We start from the raw sequence: 20,725 nt of genomic DNA on the forward strand, positions 1-20,725 counted from the left end.
TATTTCGTGTCTCCTTATTTCCTATTTAGGAGAACCTATGTCTCTCATAATATACGTATATCTTTAACTTATATTACCGGGTCTCCTTGGGCAAAGCTTGTATCATGGCTTACCTGCATTTTCATTATAACTGTTAACTTCTATCTGTAATATTCTTCAACTGAGGAAGAGGCGTGGCTATAAGCCGTACTCTAGCTAAGTTAGAGAACATTATGTCCCGCCTACATATAGAATACTGTAGGGAAATGTTGAACTTTCTGAAACCGTTCTCTATTTTAGCTGGAGAACGCTTGTCACGTGATTGATAGTTACAACGCATAAAATGGAATGTTAACTTGTCAATCAAAATTAGTAGCCGAATGCGTTGTTCATATTGGCGGATCATGGTACAAAACAGAAATCGTAGGAGCCACTCAAATAATGAGCTTATTCTCGTGAACCCCTACTCTTTCTATTATATATCAGTTATATCATGGTCATCCGTTCAACTCTCTGGTCAGCAAACTTTGATTTCTCGAGTAATAATTCTATTCAGTTGACAAATACAACGTAATTAAAGTGCAGTTGTTTGAAATTTATTAACTCTTATACTTTTTGTTTGGAAACTCCCTATGAATTTAGCGACTATAAAACGACGACGCAATTTTTAAACTTCCCGAATTCAAGTATAAAATAGAAAAAGTGGAAATCTTAATTTTCAAAGATTATTCACGTCAGTTTGTGTCAAGGGGGAGTACGTGATAATTTCTAAATATATTTTATTACTCTTCCTTCTAATGGTATAAAAAGTATCTTTGTTGCATTGATTTCCTGTCGAACATCTTACCACTTCGTGACTTTTTGGTGACTCTTGGCGATTTTATTAGATGATTCGGAAAGAAAATGCGATGGTAAACAAATAAATGTTTTGAGAAATATTTTAGCCTCATTTATGTTAATGGAATAACACAAAGCAATGAAATAATCCAAATCAGCCAGATCGCTACGTAATTTGCTTAAATTTATAACTTACAAATGCATTAGCTATCAAGTCTTGTACAAAATGAATAACACAACAATAAACAAGGATGCATTGCTTGAACAGCTTAATAACAAAAAAGCAGTTCTGATGGTACCTGCTTTTGTGTATTTGGTGGTTTTAATGCTGGCTGGAATAATTGGCAATGTTTTAATTTGCTACTACTACGGTTTCAAATCGAGAAGAAGTTCGGATAATATGTTTATTCTCAGTGTTGCGATGTACGATCTTATTTCATGCACTTTGTCCATTCCGATTGAAATTGTGGACATAAGATTCTTCTGCAATTTCCCTTACGCCGGTGCATGTAAAGTTATGAGATTTGTGAACTACTTTGCGGCAATTGGAAGTGCCTTTACGCTAATAGTCATTGCTATTGACAGGTACAGAAAAATTTGCAGACCATTCAAGAAGCAGTTCAGAAGTAAAGAGGCTAAAATAGCATGTGGAATTTCTATACCGTTTTCGTTGTTGCTGTCCTGGCCTGCAACAGTATTCTACACGTCTGTACCTGTGGATGTATTGACAGAGGATGGCATCGAGCTGCAAGGCTTTGACTGCACAACTACAAAAGAAGCCTCATACAAAATATATCTGTGGATTTTCAATGGATTTTTTCTCCTTTGTTTCATAATTTCGACTTTCATTCTTTTTGTGTTGTACGGTCTTGTTGGAAGAGCTATATATAAACACAACAAATCACAAATTAAGTACACTCGACCAAAATCGTCAATCTCCCATACCGTCGAAAGTCATGTAACCGATAACAACAGTCCAAATGTAAACGTAAACAAAAGAAAGACAAATGGTGAAACAGAAGGTGTCGGTGAAGCTCATTCTACCAGAAGTGAAATTCACACTAAAATCGTTCCTAACAAACCAAACGAACATGCTAGCATCAAAACTATGAAATTTACAACAGTAATGTTTGTAATAACGACAGTATTTATTGTTAGCTTTTTGCCACACCTGGCTTTGTCGCTGTGGTTAGCCTTCCAAGGCACATATGACTGGGAAACTCTTTCTGGTTTAGTTGCCCTTCAAATTGGTCTGCGATCATATTTTCTGAATTCAGCGATTAATCCTTTAACCTACGGATTTTTTAACTCGAAATTTCGAGCATTTTTCTACATGACGTTCTGTCCATGTTGTAAAAGGTTAACTGATAGGCGCACGGTTTCCTCGAGCTCTGGCACTCTATGACCTCCCATTCAAACTCTTTTATCGAGAACGTTCACACATATCATACATAATATGTCTAATTATCATAAATTAATAAGCCCTAATATCATGTCAAATTGAATGTAGTTTAAGATAGAATATGTAAAATGTATGTGCTGGTATTAAATACTATATATGAATGAGTATAAAAGTTGTAAGTATCCTTGTTTATGACCTTGGCCTTAGGACCTAAATCTTTTATGCGACCAGAGATTCCCAAGTAGGTGAGACATTACTTCACATATTGTTTAACATATTTATCAACCATTTTCGCTAGAATATCTTAAATCGGTTAAAAAGTAACATATATGTCTGAGCCACGTTTAAATGCATGTACATATACTGGTATAGATATATGAATGTACACGAAAGTTAAAAGTTTTCTTGTCTGTGACCTGGCCCGTGGACGTACAAACATGCCTCTTGCGGGCAGCTCACCTAAAAATGCATTTTACAAGCTATATCATACTAACCCATTTTCCACCTAGAACGCCCAGTTCGGCATATGGGTACTCTGCATTTTAAAGAATTGGTAATTCATTTTGCATCGTCCAGCAGTCTCATTTTCTCAATGTTCCTTATTGCAGAGATAATCCAGGTATTTCATGTTTTCGTCAACGTTATAGATAAAATTAGTTGTTCAATATGCATTGTACCAACTGGCTGAACTCTATCTTTTAGGTGAGAAATACGCGTATGAAATGGGCTATTATATCTTCCCGTTTAGTGCTAAGGGCCGATTCGGGCCGATCTGTACAGAACATTTACACCATTCATTTGATTGAGCTGAACTCTTCTTCTCAACGCAGAAAAGTAATATTGTTCCTATGGATATGAAAACATAACAACGTTACAAGCATTTGGTGACGTCATTTTTGATTCACAAGAGATGTCAACGTTACAATAATTCCCACGAAATAAGAAATAGATTTCAGTCGTCCAACCGAAGAAATCTTCATACAGTAGACTTCGAATGTTAACGAAGAAATATCAAATATATTGAACAAAGAAACAAAAAGAGTATAGCGATGGTTACCTAGTTTATATTTAACGTAACATGGAATCTTTAAAACTAAAATATTAATTAAGTTCACATATATTTCTAATGAATGGCAAACTGTCGGATCAGTATGTTCATAGTATGAAACAATACAATCATGTTCTTTTTAAAAAAAAAAAAAAAAAAAAAAAATAGAAACCGGACAAAATAGATATCTTGTTGAAATGTTTTCTTTTTCATCGTCTTTACTCAACGAATGTCCTAAACTGTCGTAGACTGCCTTTGAATCTTTTTTTTTTTCAATTTGTTATTATTATACAAACACGAAACCTGCATTTGTTTGTTTGTTTTAATATAAAATTTTGTGTATGTATATTACAAATGTGAAAAAGAAATTTGATCGTGAACTAAGTAATACCCGCAAGAATTTGTTGTTATGGTTACCAGTGATGTTTAGCAAAACAAAAAATATAAATTACAAGAAGGAAAAAAGTTTACGAATTTATTATAAGTAAATCACAGCCACGCAGGTTCGGGAAGGAAATTAAAAAAAAAAACAGTATGTAAAAGTTTCTACAAATTCAAATGAATTGAACATATCAAAGCTATACAATCACTTTAATAATATAACACTGACGCAGTATTGTGTATTTATTTTCTTGGAGATTCTTATTATGCCTACTGTTTCTTCGCCTGTGTCTGGTATATATCGTTCCACATAATTCCCAACAGACTCTTATTAAGTATAGTATTCCTTAAGAGTGTCTCATATATATCCTGTCCACTTATTTCCCGGCTGGAGAGTCTTAATTTGTCCACCATTTTCATAGCTTGGTCTCACATATATCTTGTCCACTTATTTCCTAGGAAGTTATCATGTATACGAATTCAACAGCTGTGTCTTATATTTATTGTGTCCAATTATTTCCCAGGAAATTCTTATTATGTCCATCACTTCGTAAGCTGTGCCTCATAAGTATTGTGTCCACTCATTTCCTATGTGATTCTTATTATATCTACTGTTTCCCTCAGCTGTTTCTCATATTTTATTTGTGGTCCATTTATTTCCCAGGAAATTCTTTTTATGCACACCACTTCGTCAGCTGTGTCTCATATGTATTGTGTCTACTTATTTCCTATGCGATTCTTACTATATCTACCGTTTCCTCAGGTGTGTCTCATATCGTGTCCATTTATTTCCTAGAACATTCTTACTAGTATTGAATTCGTCAGCTGCTGTCTCATATGTATCATGTCCACTTATATTCTCAAGGAAATAAGTGGACACAATACATACGAGATACAGCTGACGAATGGGAGACATAGAACTATGTCTCCAATTTCATCCTTATATGCTATTGTTTCTTACCTGTGACTGGGTATATATCGCGTCCACTTATTTCCAATAGGCTCACATAAGTACAGTATTTCTCACAGTGTCTAGTATATATGTGTCCACTTATTTCCGGCTGGAGGGACTTATTATGGTCCGTCCATTTTCTCAGCTGCGTCTCATATATATCGTGTTCAGGGGTAGGGGGAGTGGGTTGCTCATTGATGAGTGGTTAAGGTCACTGACTTCAAATCACTTGCTTCTTATCGATCTGGGGTTCGGCCTCACTCGGGGTTGAATTCTTCGCAAGGGAAGCAATCCAGCTGGCTTACAAAAGATCGGTGGTTTCTGCCAGTCGTGATGAATAAGGCCTGTGGATACTTGGGTTTCCTCATTATCAAAGCTGGATGTCGCTATATGATTTGTAATTGTGTCGGTGCGACGTTTAAACCCAACAAAATAAATAAATATATATCTTTCCACATTATTTCTTACTGGATCTTATTATGTTTACCATTTTCTCATTTTCTCATCAGTGTCTCATATACATCGTGACCGCCTATTTTCTTGATAATAATTATGCCTTCCAATCCCTCAGCTGTGTCTCACATATATAGTGACCACTTATATTCCAGATGCTTCTTGTAATGTCTTCCAATCCCTCATATATATCATGTTTAAATATTTTTACCAGATGATTCTAACTACAATGTATGTTTTCCAGTTCCTCAGCTGTGTCTCAAATATATCTTGTCCACTTCTTTCTATACATGCCGTGAATTCCCAGTCAAAATTACCACTTTAGATTTTCGCAGTAGAGAACTGTGGCAAGTCTATATCTGCATGTAGTTTTCGTGTGGCTATCGGTGTGTAACATTAAGTATTGCATTGACGTTATTGTAGGCTCTCTAGCATTTATTTTATCCATCGGTATTTAACAAGTTAGAAGATTAAGACCCCCCAATACCTAGTGGTCTACTTTTCCTCCCACATGAACTTTGTGCAAATAATTCCTGGTAATACTGGTATCATACAACTATTCTACAAATGACAGGTGGACAAGCTCAGTCCGGTTTTCATAACTTCATCTGCAAACTTACTCAGTCATTCTCTTCTCAGTATAGTTTTATAAAAATAAATAATACTATCTACATCTGTATATAGAAACAAAGTGTGATCTAAACTCACCTTAATACATGAAGTACCGTGCATACTACTACATTAATTGAATGATATATTTTTAGTAATAACTTGTTCTTAGCCTTATATCTGTCACTGTCAAACTGTAATTAGACACTTGTTTATTCTCATTTCTCCATACAAAAATGTATAATTACAATTATGCAACATCTGACTGAAATACTTGATCTTCTAAACCAAGATCGAGAAGGACCCATTCTTAATCGTGTTCTGTATATTTTTGATTTCCAGAATTGCTATTTTTATTTTCGCAATTCTATTTTTTATTTAACCAATCAGACGACTGTTCGAATGTCAAAGATTAAGAAAAAAATGTGTAGGTTGTCAGGGACTCGAAGCTTCGGGACCAGTCGACTTACAGAGCCAATTGCTTACTACGACAGAGCTAACGGTTTACGACAGAGCTAGGCTGACACTTTAACTCATAAAATGTAATGTCATAAACCCAGTCTAAATATTGTTTTTTTATTCTTACAAAATGTTGTAAGTAAGTAAAAATGTGTAGCTGTCAGGGACTCGAATTTCGGGACCAGTCGCTTACAGATTTTTATTCTTACAAAATGTTGTAAGTAAGCCTTCTGTCTGGCTAACGGAATGGTCGTCAGACGAGGCTATCAATACACGTCTTCAGATCCGAATATAGCGTAAATAGGAGATGTACTTTAGTCAGACAGCTTATGGAAATACAAAGGTTACAGTTAGTTAGTGGTGTGTCTTTAAGGTAACATGACAATAGCACTATGACCTTGACATTTAAAGATCATAAGTACAAATATATGATTACTCTCAAAGTTAGAATTGAAGCTCAAACAGAATGGCACTATTAGTGACAACGCCCCTGAGGTTTGTCCAAAGATGCTACAGTTCGATGCGCAAAATTATGCCAGAATAGTTAAGTTATGACTAATTTTTCGACAAGAAGAAAAAATTTCTCCGAAGGTAACCTTGACGTTAGAGCTAGGGTCGGTCTTGAAATGACACACTTACTTATCATAGGAAAATGTGACAAGTATGTTTGATTGATGGCAGAGTTATTGACTGACAAGAAACATAAATGTTAGCTTATTAATCTAAGTTGACTTTTGACACTAGAGATTTTGGACTTGCGTCTGACACTTATTTTATATAGGGAACGTTTATGCATGTAACTTTAAATGTCTTCACCGACGGAATAGTATGGAACTGACAAGAAACTGACAAGAAACACACCATGTAAACCGTTAACTCTAAATGTGACAGCGATCGTGGAGCAAAGCGGTTGGTTGTTATGCACGACAATCGTTTTCTCGTTATCGGGGAATATTTTTAAGTTTTCTTTTCATTCCATATTTTTGTTTCTTTCTTTGGTGGTTTGTATTTGTATGTATGCCTTTATATAAAAAACAGTATGTTTATTATTTGCAAATGACTTAAATGCCATGTATTTAGTCAATATTCATCTTTGATATAATGTAAATTTTTGATCTGCATATCGGCTTATGATACTTCTTGTTGTGTTTGTCACATAGTCATGAAGGAATCTAAATGTTTACGAGCACCCAAAAATAATGTCGATGGTGAGATTCGAACCACACACGGTAAAAGATCTGTTTAACATGGACTGTACTTTACCACTGAGCTAATTTGCAATTGGTACGAAATCTTAAAATATTTAGATTGTAACTGATTAATGACAGAGTTTACGATCGGATATGAAACAGACCCTCTTAACCTTTCACTTGACTTCTAATTGTAACTTGATCTTGGACTAGGGGTCTGGGTCTTGCGCGTAACACATTGCTCTCCTTATGGTAAACATTTATGCCAAGTTGTTTCAAGAACCCCTCATGGATACAAGTTATATATCGGCACGTAAAGATCTATTATGATATGACTTCTAAATATGACACTGACCTTTGAGCAAGGGATCTGGGTCTTGCGCGTGACACATTGTTGTTATAGTTAACCATTTATGCCAAGATATTCAAAAAATCTCTCCATGGAAAAGCAGAAATATGGATCGGTCACAAAAAATAACCTGTTACCTTGACCTTGGAGCTAGGTTCTCATTTTGATAAACATTTATGTAAGTACTTTTAAAACTCTTTGATGCAATGGCAAAGTTACGATCCGGACACAAAACAGAATGTTTGACTTCTAAGTGTGACCTTGACAGTGTAGAAATGGGCTGAGTGTTAACAATAAACTCGTCTCATAAAGGTTAATATATTTATTGCAAATATTTCAAATTCCATCATGGATGACAGAATTACAGACCGGACAAGAAATTTACAAAGTTACGGTAGCATTAAATCAAAGAACATACTGTAGTGTAAATAAAAGGTTATTTGCTGAAACATCTTTAAATGATGTAAGGATGTTATCATTAAATAAAATCCCTAAAATTATCTATGTTTTTGTTTTTTTTTTTTTTTTTCTTGAATAGATATCATGTGATATATACTTAATCACTTAATAACAACATAATATATTAGGCCCTACAAAATCTGAAAATAGATCTCAGAAGCAATGAGGACAAAACAAATAGTAAATATTGCAGACTCGATTTGTCTGATAGTTGGTTTAATTTGTACGCAAGTTAGCAGTGTACATGTATTTAGATATTTACAATTATGCTTTGCACGGATGAATTTGCAACCATGCTTTGCACGGAATGTCATGGATCAGAGGGATAGACTGGCTATATTCATCACTAAAACCCAGCAAACTGTATGAAATCTAAAGTGGTAGGATATTCATGGCATGTTCTGTCCACTCCTTTCCCAGAAGATTCTTATCATGTCGTACAAGTCCTAAGCTGTGGCTCATATGTCAATATATTTTCTAGGGTGATTCTTATCATGTCTATCAGTTCCCCGGCTGCGTCTCATATATATTGTTTCCAGTTTTCTCCGAAGTTTCTTATAATGCCTACCATTTCCTCAGGTATATCTGCTATATACATGTATCGCGACCACTTATTATTTTCAAATAGATTGTTATGAAGTATAGGATTTCTCTGCAGTGTGTCCACATTTTTCCCAGGTGATTCTTATTATGTCTACCATATATATACACCATAACTGTGTCTCATATATAGTTATATTATATGTGGACCGGTAGTCTAGTGTTAACACATTTGACTGTCAATCCAGAGACCCGAGGTTTGAATCCTGGTCCAGACACTGGACATTTCTGAGATGCTCTCGAGTGTATCCCACCTAACTAAAATAGAAAAAAGTGGAAACTTCAAGACGCCTGTACTGGATCTTCGCAGGGAAGACGGCTTCGCGTGAACTTGACTGTCTATTCGCAAAGAGATAGACAGGCATGTATCTAGAAATGACTTCTCTCTATCTGTTCTGGGGGCTTTACCTCTCTCTGTCCCTCTGTCAGATCGCTTTGTGTCTGTGCCAGTAGAGCATGAATTTCGCACCATGTGCGCGCTGCGTTTGTTTTATGTTAAGCGCCTTTGAATGTGTTTATCATGAAAGGGCGTTATATAAATGTAGTATTAATAATACATCGTTTCAAATCATTTCTAGATAATTCTTATTTTGTCTAGAAATACCGCATTTATCTCTCATAGTATTGTGCTCCACTTATTTTCCAGGGGAATCTTGGTATGTCTATTAATTACCATGCTGTGTCTCTTATATGTGTATATGTATATTTTCATATCCTTGTAATTTTCCTGTTGCATGCCATTATTTGACAATTAAAAAATGGCTATAGCTCTTAATGAACACCTGATACCCACTGGGCAAAATTCACCTTTGTTTGAAATAAAAAAATGCTGTAAATTTCATGCAAAATTGCCAGCGCCCTAGACCCACTTAGTCACAAAGAGTTGTAAAATACAATGTCGATAAGAAATATGTCCGAAAGAAAATCAAACAGAAACCATTTTAGATCAGTCATACCAGTATATTAGCCCAATTTATTCACGGAAGCTAAGTTAATATCATTAATCCAGGGAGGCATATTATCAATCTGCGAACTAGTTCAATTTAGGTTTTGAGATGTACCCTGTAGGTTATATTAAGCGCGCTCGCCGTTAGCTTATCACAGTTTGGCATGCGCATATGACCGCCTGTCCACTTTTTTCATGGGTCCACTTATTTCACCCCACGTATTATTACATCATGGCGTATAATTCAGTTCTTTCTCATTTCAAAGAGATATGTTTATCATAAAATGGGAATAGATAGACTGCTGATGCTACCAAACAAATGTCTTTTATAATTGTAATTAAGGCATGTATTGCATAAGAGAGATATTCATTGCAAAAAAGCTGGTTTATTTGAATCATTATGACTGATTATTGGCAATTTTGCAAGAAAGCTTTCACTTGCAGCTTAGATCTAATGAAAACTGTAGGAAAACTAGAGATGTGTCTTACTCTGCAACTGTCTTTATTTTACCTTCATAAAATATTCCAAGGATTTTCTAGCCACATTCGAAATATTTTTTCTTGCAACGATAACAAATATACGGAAGAGCATTAGTGCCAGGTGCGTTTTAATTATCAACTCGAAATTTCGAGATACTAACTCGAAATTTCGGGTTATTAACTCGAAATTTCGAGATATTTAACTCGAAATCTTGAGATACTAAGTCGAAATTTCGAGTTAATAACACTTGCCCTTTTATCCGCAAAATTTGATGTTCTGTCCGTCTGTAATGGACGACTTTTGACTCATCATCTATCTACACATCCATATATTGTACCCAACATGTAACGACTTGAACATATACTACCATACATCAATGTATGACCTACCCCATAGTCTCTAGAGCTACTCCAGATTTCAAACTGTATCCAGGGTATATACTTTCATTTACATGTATGGTATGTTCAGGTGGTAGGGGCTCGAATTAGGTCGAAAACCTTCCAGATATGGTCAAAACAGTGAAATATTCTAACCTTGAATATTTCCCAGTCACCCTCAAAAGTTTGGTCAGACTCATTAATACACGTTCATGTAGGGTACGTCTATATTTCCTTGCTATATGGGCTCAAACTAGGTTGAAAACCTTCCAGACATTTAAACATGGTTTAAATAGTGATATTTTTATGAGCAAACGATGCCCAGTCATCTTAATCATATGACCCTGTAGGCCTACCCGATGGAAACACCAGGTACCTTATCTTAGCCAGGACCTATGCATCGACGTAAACTATTGTAGTTAGTAACTTGAAATTTTGAGATAGTAACTCGAATTTTCGCATGTCAAACTAAAGTCTTCTTTCATCAAGGGACAGTACCCTGTATTTACCGTTGATAAGAAGAATTAGATATGCGAGTTTCTCCCCTTATCAACCCGTTTGGTAACATAACGTATCTTATCACATAGCCTGAGATTCAGTCGGTGATATTTTTAGATTTGTCATAACATACGCGCTATCTTATGTGTATGAGAAAGTTGCTGTTACTGGCCCGTTTAGTTTCTAACAGTAGAACAGAAACACATGAAAAATCAACAGTCTGGAACACAGGCTACTTTTCACAAATAAACAGTGTTGTTATTATCATCTATAAAAGAAAAGGAAAGACGAAATGGGAGTCCGTATAATTATATTAATGCAAGAATTTTACAGGATAAAATATTTTCACGACCACCTCAAATAATAACCAACCTTATGAAATGATAGCTTTGATGTAATTATGATCATATGAATTGTAATGATAAAAAATGTCATTTCATCAGTGATATGTGATTGAAATTTTAATTAAAAACATTTAAATTGTAAAGATATCCGGATAAGAACATTTTGATTCATCAAAAGCTTTTAAAACTCGATTTGTAACATTTAGTGTTAAAATAACATTTTGCTTCAAGGCTTTCTTTCGATTTTATTTAATGAAAGTTCATTTTTGAGTACAGGCTATGAAATGGACTAACGCAGTCTGGCATTGTGGAAACTTTAACTTGCAGCAATTAAAACACATGTATTTACAATATGTAATAGTACAGAAAGAAATAAAAATTTAAGACACCGGTCACATAATTTTAAGTACTAAAATTTTGTTTATCAGACCACTATCGCATTTGCATTTGCTTAGTTAATTAAGTATAATATGTTGCGCAACAAAACATCTGGTTGTATATCCGTATGGATAGCGCACACTGCATGCAGTTGTGTAAACTCGCATTTCTGTGATCAAGAGTATTCAATAATTTCCGAAAAAGGCAACGTTTTAGGATATATTTTTAGGATAGAAATATGACGATTTAATTAAACATCCAGCTCATTTTCTTTCATTTCTTTTCATCATGCCGACAGCTACTATACTTAACACTTCGCTATTAATCAGAAACACATTACACGCTTATATATAATATGCAAAACAGCCAACATGCTATATGATATTTTACTTTAAAATCAAAATTACTGTAATATTAAAATCTATTTTAAATAAAAAGATATTAAGTTAAAAGATATATCATGTCAGGCCATTGTTCACATTTAAACTTAGAATAGTTTTGACAACTATTTGTTCGACTGTAAACATGATAATTACAATTAAACACTCGAATCAATAGAATAGTTTATATATTTCCAGTAGTGCTAAATTTATGTATTAGTCCATTATATCATATAGCAAACTGGTAATACATATAATAACAGTAAAATTTATACAGTCGTATGTTGATAAAGCTGTGATTTATTCTGTTATGCACTGATCAGATTCTGATAAATAGTAATGGAGGCGAAACCCCTGTAAAAACAGTTTAGAATTCTGATTTTGTTTAATTTCTATACTGAAGCTGAATAATAATAACATACATATATAATTTAGCAACGTTTGACATGCCATAGCTATCACTTTCTCCATCATTATCATAATTTCATAATTATAAGCCTCACTCAATTGAAGTGAAAGGGGAGTAACCTTCCATAAAGTTTCTATAATCGCCATGCGGCTAATTTCCCCTTTCGCTTATTCGAAAATACATAATCAAAGTACTGAAAGTGCTGACAGCAATGGGCTCGTTGCAGATCATGGATGTCAGCTGGACAAATGTATACACTCAGTAATATCAGCCTATTAAAGTGGCATTATGCGCATCTTTCTGCACATAGTGTGTTTTTGGTGAATGTTTTATAAAAGCAATTTTCGGTTGTTGTGCACTTAAGTGTGTTAAATTAACGATAATGCCGTATAAGTATTTGAAGTTGATGCTTTAGAAATAAAGAAATCGGACTAACAAAATAATAGTTCTTTACTTCAATCTTCTACGCAGTTATCTCCCTTACCTATAGGTAGAGATTTCTGAAGTTGAAGTGTAGCAACTCGTGCGTGCAGTTTGACTTTTCTTAAAAAGACTGCCCCAGTCAAAATAATAAAAGTCATATTTGGAAAGTTATTATTTCTTTCTTGCAACAGGAAGAGTTTGGTATATTGGGTTAAAAGCTATAATTTTAAATAACGCATCTATTTCAGCTGGATTTTTACTTTAAAATGCACATAATTTCACTTTAAGTACCATCATTTAAGTCAGATACATTCAAAAACCCTCCTTGTTTTGTTGGTTTCATGCCATATTTCAACAGGCTTTCAGTAAGAACCAGTAGAGTGTGAATCACGACTCGTGACAAGTTTCTCACATAAACAGTCAATGGCCAAGTGTACGTGAGTAACAGAGATGGGCTCCGCAGAGCTGAATGAAGTTGAAGGAGATATCAATATTTCACTTTAGTCCATGATGTCTAACGGTTGAATGTTGACAATTATTACCGTTGATACGCAAGACCATGACTAAGACATGATCACTCGTAATTACAAACTTAAAGAAAAATCAGATTAACATAAAAGCTATTAGACAAAATCAACCATTATACTAACTGTACAATGATAATAACGAGGAGATGACTACTCAATAATTATCGCATAGTGCGGCAGTTTTCCTTTGATCTTTGCAGCATGTTATACATAGTAACACACATTATTACTACAAAACTGTGCTGATAACTTACAAAACTGTTGCGATATATATCAACACGGAAATCTCTATGGAGTTTCATAAGAAAAAAAGTGTTCCGATATATATCAGCACAGTAAAACTGTTCCGATATATATCGGAACACTTTTTCTCTATTGAGGTCCTATCAAGGGAGTATAATTTTTTCCTTTCAAAGAAAAGATGATTTTAGCTCCAATTTACAGTTCACAGAGAAAGAATTGTCACAAACACCTACATTTATAAAGTAAAAGAATAAATAAACTAGAATATTTCAAAAACTTGATAGTTATTGCCAAATTCAGAAATACATGAAATTCTGAGATTTCTCAAATGTTTCTTTTTCTCTGATTTTTTTTACAAACAAAACAACAAGTTTTACAATATGTCTGGCCAATGAAATGCAAAGATTTAAAACCAATGCAGAAATTTGTTGGGTACTTTTATCTGGGGAACACATTTTCTAAAACAGAAGTTTTAGTGTTTCAGTCAGCGAGGCGCAGAAAGGGAATCAAAATAGTAAAAATAATAATAAACAAATTTAAATGAAAATGATATATAAATTTTAATGATAAACTATGCGATAAAACAGTTATAATATGTAGTGCTCGTGTGTTACCAGGATATATCAGAGCTAGGGGTACATCTCGTTATTTTTCTCTTCACATATCTGTCTCGGCCTACCGGCCTCGACGATATGTGCAGAGAAAAATACCCTCGATGTACCCCTAGCTCTGATATATCCTGGTAACACACTCTCACACATACTATAACTATTACTTAAAATCTCGACAACTTGCTTCCAGTGGTTTGTCAAAATCGTGCAGACACTTCTGAAGAGGAATCCCGGAATATTATTTTCGAAAGGATTATTTTACAAATCCGAAACTTGCACCGAAAAACAAATGGCCCATATTGGCGTATTTGTGATATAAAATTATAATGTATTCTAACACAATCTGCAGCAATTGCTATATAAACATATAGAGAAATCGCCTATACATGAATCTACGATAAAATATGTTTGGCTGTTACATTTCACCCCCTATGATTGTGGCATAAGAGATTCTACTTCAGTTCCATTACATACAAATTATTTCAGGGCCAAACGGTTGAAAACAACATTTCAAAAACATAAATATGATAAAAAGTCATACTGACTTATGTGCAGGACCGTAAAACACGTTTCGATCTCTACGAGCGAATTCAATTAGTTTAATTATTCAATGGTGACGTCATAAATGTATGACATAAAGTATTACGTCATAATGATGTGACGCCATATAAATTTAAGCTCGTAACTTGTAACACAGTGTCAACTCGCCTAATTTGTTGATTCTCTTCATAATTAGTTTGCGAGCTGTTTAGATACTAAATTGTAAATACTTCTCAAAATACTGATAAAAAGAAACAAAATTTAATATCTATACGTTCCATTTGCTATGCAACTCTTTCTAACCGTAGGGGGGTAAATTGTAACAGCATATGACCCGAATGGCGTATTACGCTGAAATTGTAGTACTGTAAAATGCGAATTATTTGCGTTGTTAGATTCATGAAAGTCACTCAAAACAGAGCCATCAATACTTTCAATATATTCTGTCAAAAGAAATCATGATTAAATATAAATACGTGTTCAATGAGGTTGTTTTTTGAATGCATACACATATTTTTCACCGCAGAAAACCTTCCGGAATTTCTCAGGTTTTCTGGAACTATTTTCACTTTTTGTTGTGAAATAAAGATTTATTTCATGTAAGAGTTCTAGCTGAAATATTAATATATGACTTGTCTGTGCCTTCTTGCTATAATGGCACACCTAGTGTCATAATTGCCCGAGGGCTTTAACCCGATGGCCATTTTGAAACTAGGTGTTCCATTATCGCTAGAAGCCATTGAGCTTTTAATTATATACATTCGCTTCATATTTATCTTGGTATTTTCAGTTCACACATTTTTTCCCACAATCTTACAGGGATTAAGCATCATTTGTATTGATTTTTCATCAACAGTGCCATCATTATTTGACAGTCGATCTGAAAATCGTTAGCCCCCTTTCAACTGCCATAATGACGTTGCTATATGACGTCAGCGTCAGAACACGCTGACGTTCCGGTTACCTGGGACTGTTATTATTATGGCGCGTGAGGCAGCCGTAATGACCGTTTTTAACGGCTTTTTGGTTACTATCTAGTATCTATAGTAAGGTATACATAAATAACATTATATGTGTCACTGATGGTTATTCGCTGTTCATTCCTTTATAAATATCTGTACATAGTTCCGTTGATGTTTTCTTTTCTTTGTATCACCTTTCCATTATTTTGAAAATAAGGCTTAAAACTCATGTTGTGCCACCAAGAAACCTATCCTAATCGTTTGCTTTTTAAAATATCTAAAGGAACAATGAATTGTTGTAGTTGTTTTGGATGCATATTTTTAATATTAGCTATAGTGTCTTTTTATAAATCAAAATCTTCATTTTTGAAGATGACATTGGTATAGAAAATGGCGTAAATATCAGTCGAAATTATTGAGTCTGTTCATGAAAGGTAATGAAATATGCAACACCTCTCACGCCCCCTAGCGTCGGCTTAAGCGGAACTCTATTACACATATGTTCAATGGACTCCATGATCCAAAAGGACCAGAAAATATAAATGGCTAACATTATTTATAAGATCAGACATCAGTGTAATAAAAGCAAGTCATTTACTATATTTTTCACTGCCTTTGACCATTTTCTTATAAATTCATGCGTACCACTTATCCCCCGCTACACACTTCCCCGACCCCACTCCCATATGAAATGACCCACACTGGTGGCGTTAATAATATTACTTTTAAAAATATGATTTCACTCCTTTCAAAATTTGTAAGCATGCCCGAAAGATACGAATCCTGCCATTTTAATCATATAAAATATAGCATTTGATTTATTCAAAATCGGCTACATGTATTTCATTATGTAAAAACGGTCGTTTACATTAATTTTAATCGGCCGCCGTGAATACCTAAAATCGGTATTTAATCAACCGTTTAAATTTATTTACCTAAATAGGTCGCTTAAATCATTGCAGTTGCAGAAATACATTTTATCTTACTTATCTGGCTTATACTGGCTCCGTGATCCTGTCCACAGAGTCCAATAGGCATGTGTATAATAATACCTGTTGGTCCCTCAGATAATGCAACATCCTTTTGAATAGCTTGGACATAGCTACTACCATCAGTTTTACAATCATACAATTTCTCTGCCTTTGATTGTATCACCATTTCTTCACGTCTTAAGTCAATCTGTTCACAGTCATCATGGTCATACAGTTCTTCCACCTTTGTTATCGTGACGATTTCGTCACTTCTAATATCAACCTGATACATAGAGCCGTCTGCAAAAGTTACGTTTTCTTCCATGTGCACATCCTGAGCATCGTTTAGAGGATTTAGTCGTTTAAGTTTACCGCCAATGTCCAAAAGCCAAAATCTACCAAGCTTTTTCAGCTTTAGTTTACAATGTGTTGTGTTTTCCATTACGTCCAAATTACTTTTAGTTACAGGATACATAAATTCTGTCCAGTCATTATGTGTAAACAGATTCGTTTACGAAGCAAAACATAATAATCCTTAGTAATGTCATTTTTAAACATATTTTGTATGAATATTAGTAAAATAGCATTATAGTCCACCCAACTCATCATTAACTAGCGAATCTAAATTTAAGTTATCAAGATAAACACTGCAATCTAATATCGTTTATCATTTTAAGGTACATATAAACGGTGTTTGATTACATGTAAACTATCTTTGTTGTCTTCTTACTTCCTCCTGTTGATTTAATTGTCCGTCAAATATTTGGTTAAAGTTGCTTAAGGAAACACTGAAAATCTAAAAACACTTAAACAGAAATACAGCTTTTAGCAAAAAAGCTGACTGAAATGTGTTGCATGGATGCTATATTATTATACAAAAGTTACAAAAATCTACTCAAACTATAATTAAAATATACTTGCTGATAGATATTTGAAGCAAACCATATACTACATCTTCCAGAACAGTTTCTTTTGTGGCCTATATTTTGCGATGTGTGGTTCTGGATGTGTCGGTTGTGCATAGTGCGGACATTACAACTTTTTTATGAATGGGTTCAAAGCCCTGAATTCGAACAGCATAGGCCTGTGTTTAGTCTCACATTTTTTTAAAGCTTTTGGAACCGGTAAATGATGCCTATGTAGAGCTCAGTCTAGATAAAAACAAAACTCTAGGACGGATTGTTGTCTGTAAACCGTGAGAAAATTACATTTGATTGAGTCGGCTCAAATGAAAGTACAGAATTATGTTCTCGTGTTTTTTAGACAAAAACTATGTTACTATTATTTGCGACTTGTCTGTCCGCTTACTGTGGGTGTAATAGGGAGAGCGCAGATCTACGGATCGCGAGGTCGTGAGTTCAAGCCCTGGGCGAGGCGTATGTTCTCCGTGACGATATGATAAAAGACATTGTGTCTGAAATCAGTCGTCCTCCACCTCTGATTCATGTGGGGAAGTTGCCAGTTACTTGCGGAGAACAGGTTTGTACTGGTACAGAATCCAGAAACACTGGTTAGGTTAACTGCCCGCCGTTACATGACTGAAATACTGTTTAAAAACGGCGTTAAACCCAAATCAAACAAACAAGTTGAAAGATTTCCTGCGGCCAGAAGTTATACAGACCAGAAATTGTTATGGATGTATGTGTGACCACTCAGCCTAAAAAATAATTTTATACCATTACGCTTTTATGTAGGACATATTACTCCATTCTACATGATTAACAAGTAGATATATGAAATATGTATTTCTTAATTCTGAAAGTTATTGTTTTGAGCAAAAATAATTTCCCTTTCATGTATAACTTTCAGCTCAGCTGGTCACATTCCCTGACTCGCTAATATCGTCACGTGGATACATCGTACCTTCTTATTAAAATCATATAGCAGCTGTTAAGATTTGTAACTGTTTGAAACATCTGTGGTAAGCATGTTAGGACGAGGTGTGTACACGAAAAGATGGCTATTCAAACATGATAATATAATAATAATAACTAAGGTTAGAAGGTTGTTTTACAAAACCATCTCATTTCCTCATGCATTAAGCTGGAAAATAACACCATATCTCGTTTAGATATCATCCAACCGTGAAAACCATCAAATAGGTGCCAAAATTACTTGTTATTCCTACGAAGTTTCATTCGAATCTTACAGATTATATAAAACAAGTAATCCGGACAAATTCTTTAACGGAAATACTTTAAGAGGTCATTGCATCAAAATACATCATATATTGTAGCTTCTTGTATCATATCCTTTCAAATCGAAGTGTCGTGAAACGGGAGTTTTACACGTTTTTGTCAAAAAAAAACAACAACAAAAAACGGAATTGGCAAATGATAAAGTGCTAAGTATATGAAATACATCCGCTTTACACTTCCCTGACATTTCTCAAAATTGTACCTTTATGGCTTTTTTTTCGCACTGGTATCAATGCAAAATTTACTGCCCCGTGTCCTCTGCCCTAATAAAGTAACAGGGCTGACTCTAGTAGAAATTGTATGTCATATTACGTAACTGCAGTAGAAGCTAGTAAGGCAGCTGAAATAGCTATATTTAATGTGGAGTGTTCAAGGTGATATTCAAATTATAATGAATAACGAACTTTTTTAATTAAGGAATCGAAATCAGGCTATGAAAATGCAGCTCTCACTAAAAATCGTGATGACAATATTATATTTAGTTATATTTTTTTCAAATTAATAAATTTTCTATCATACATATTATTAGTAGTGTATGCTGTTATATTTATAATGTATTGACTCTAATTCAAGTATGAAGATAGATATCTCTTCGTATTGCATTAAAGTCAACCTCTTATGTTCCAAAGCACTACAAAGTGACGTGATAAGTACCTCTTAAATCAGGATAAATCTCTGTTTTATCTCTTTTGTTATTGTAAATACTCCCAATAATTGTGTACGATATATGTTGTTATAAAACATCGTGATAATGTGGATATTAATGTGGTACAACGATATTCAGCTGTAATTGTTATTATTACACGTATACCCATTATATACCGAACAAGTAGTTTCAAATGACTCACAATTATAGAACCGTTAGTTTCGTTCATATATGCAATCTTTCCGTTGCTGTTACGTAGCTCATGTGCCTAAAATCTGAACCTACAATTGGTTGTCTAAAAGGCATTATGTACATACTGCGTCCTTGGTTCAGCAATACAGAAATGAAACACTTTCTTAAAGGCTACATACCCTGTCTTGTTTTCCATAATGCTGACTTATTTTCAAAAAAAAAATGAAGTTGTATTGACAACACAAGTTTTAGATTTTTGATGAGACAGTGCAAAGTTGCAAGTAGAGCGTTTTGGTAGAGGTCAATACCTCATTGGGCATTTAAACTTCGTTTCCGTCCTCTTCCTTTTGCAATTTTCCCACGGCCTAAGATGTCGCCAAAGGGTATGTTAGGCTTAGATAAAGAATGTCGCTTATTCTTGGAAATTTCAAAAATAAATGACAAATTTGAAATAATTTACATTGGTGACTCATGTAATAAAAGTTTCACATCAAGTAATGCAATTTTAGTTAAAGATAGCAGAAAAATCTTTTCCGAACATAAAAATGACTTTTGGATATTTCGTTTAACCTTCGTCATGTCACAAAGTATTTACTGTCCGTTCTACGTAAAGTCATGGCGATTTTTGAAAAGCTAAAGAAGTGTATACCGGTTTCCACATTTTAATTTTCTTTTAATGTAGGGTTAACGCACGTTTTTTTTTGTGTAACAACATCTGAAATCTCTAGGCCTATAACGTAGAAAATTTTGCTTTGCACCCCACCCCATCGCGATCAAAGTTTGATAAACACAAAAATTAAAATTTTTCCAACATCGATATAATCAACTTAGATTGGATTTATAAACTCAAACATGGTTGGTGATATCTACAAATAAATTGA

At 34.3% G+C, this 20,725-nt stretch overlaps 1 protein-coding gene across 1 annotated transcript; it reads left to right on the plus strand.

Moving 5' to 3' along the window:
* The first annotated feature begins 1,042 nt into the window (after positions 1–1,042).
* On the plus strand, positions 1,043–2,221 carry LOC123537443 (cholecystokinin receptor-like). Its single transcript, XM_045321159.2, has one exon. The coding sequence runs from the start codon at positions 1,043–1,045 to the stop codon at positions 2,219–2,221; it is 1,179 nt and encodes a 392-aa protein (XP_045177094.2).
* Positions 2,222–20,725: the final 18,504 nt, after the last annotated feature.

Source organism: Mercenaria mercenaria, chromosome 4, assembly GCF_021730395.1.
Source record: "Mercenaria mercenaria strain notata chromosome 4, MADL_Memer_1, whole genome shotgun sequence".
Classification (NCBI taxonomy): domain Eukaryota; kingdom Metazoa; phylum Mollusca; class Bivalvia; order Venerida; family Veneridae; genus Mercenaria; species Mercenaria mercenaria.

Coding starts and splice junctions, on each gene's coding strand:
- LOC123537443 (XM_045321159.2), top strand. CDS start 1,043: ATGAATAACACAACAATAAACAAGGATGCATTGCTTGAACAGCTTAAT.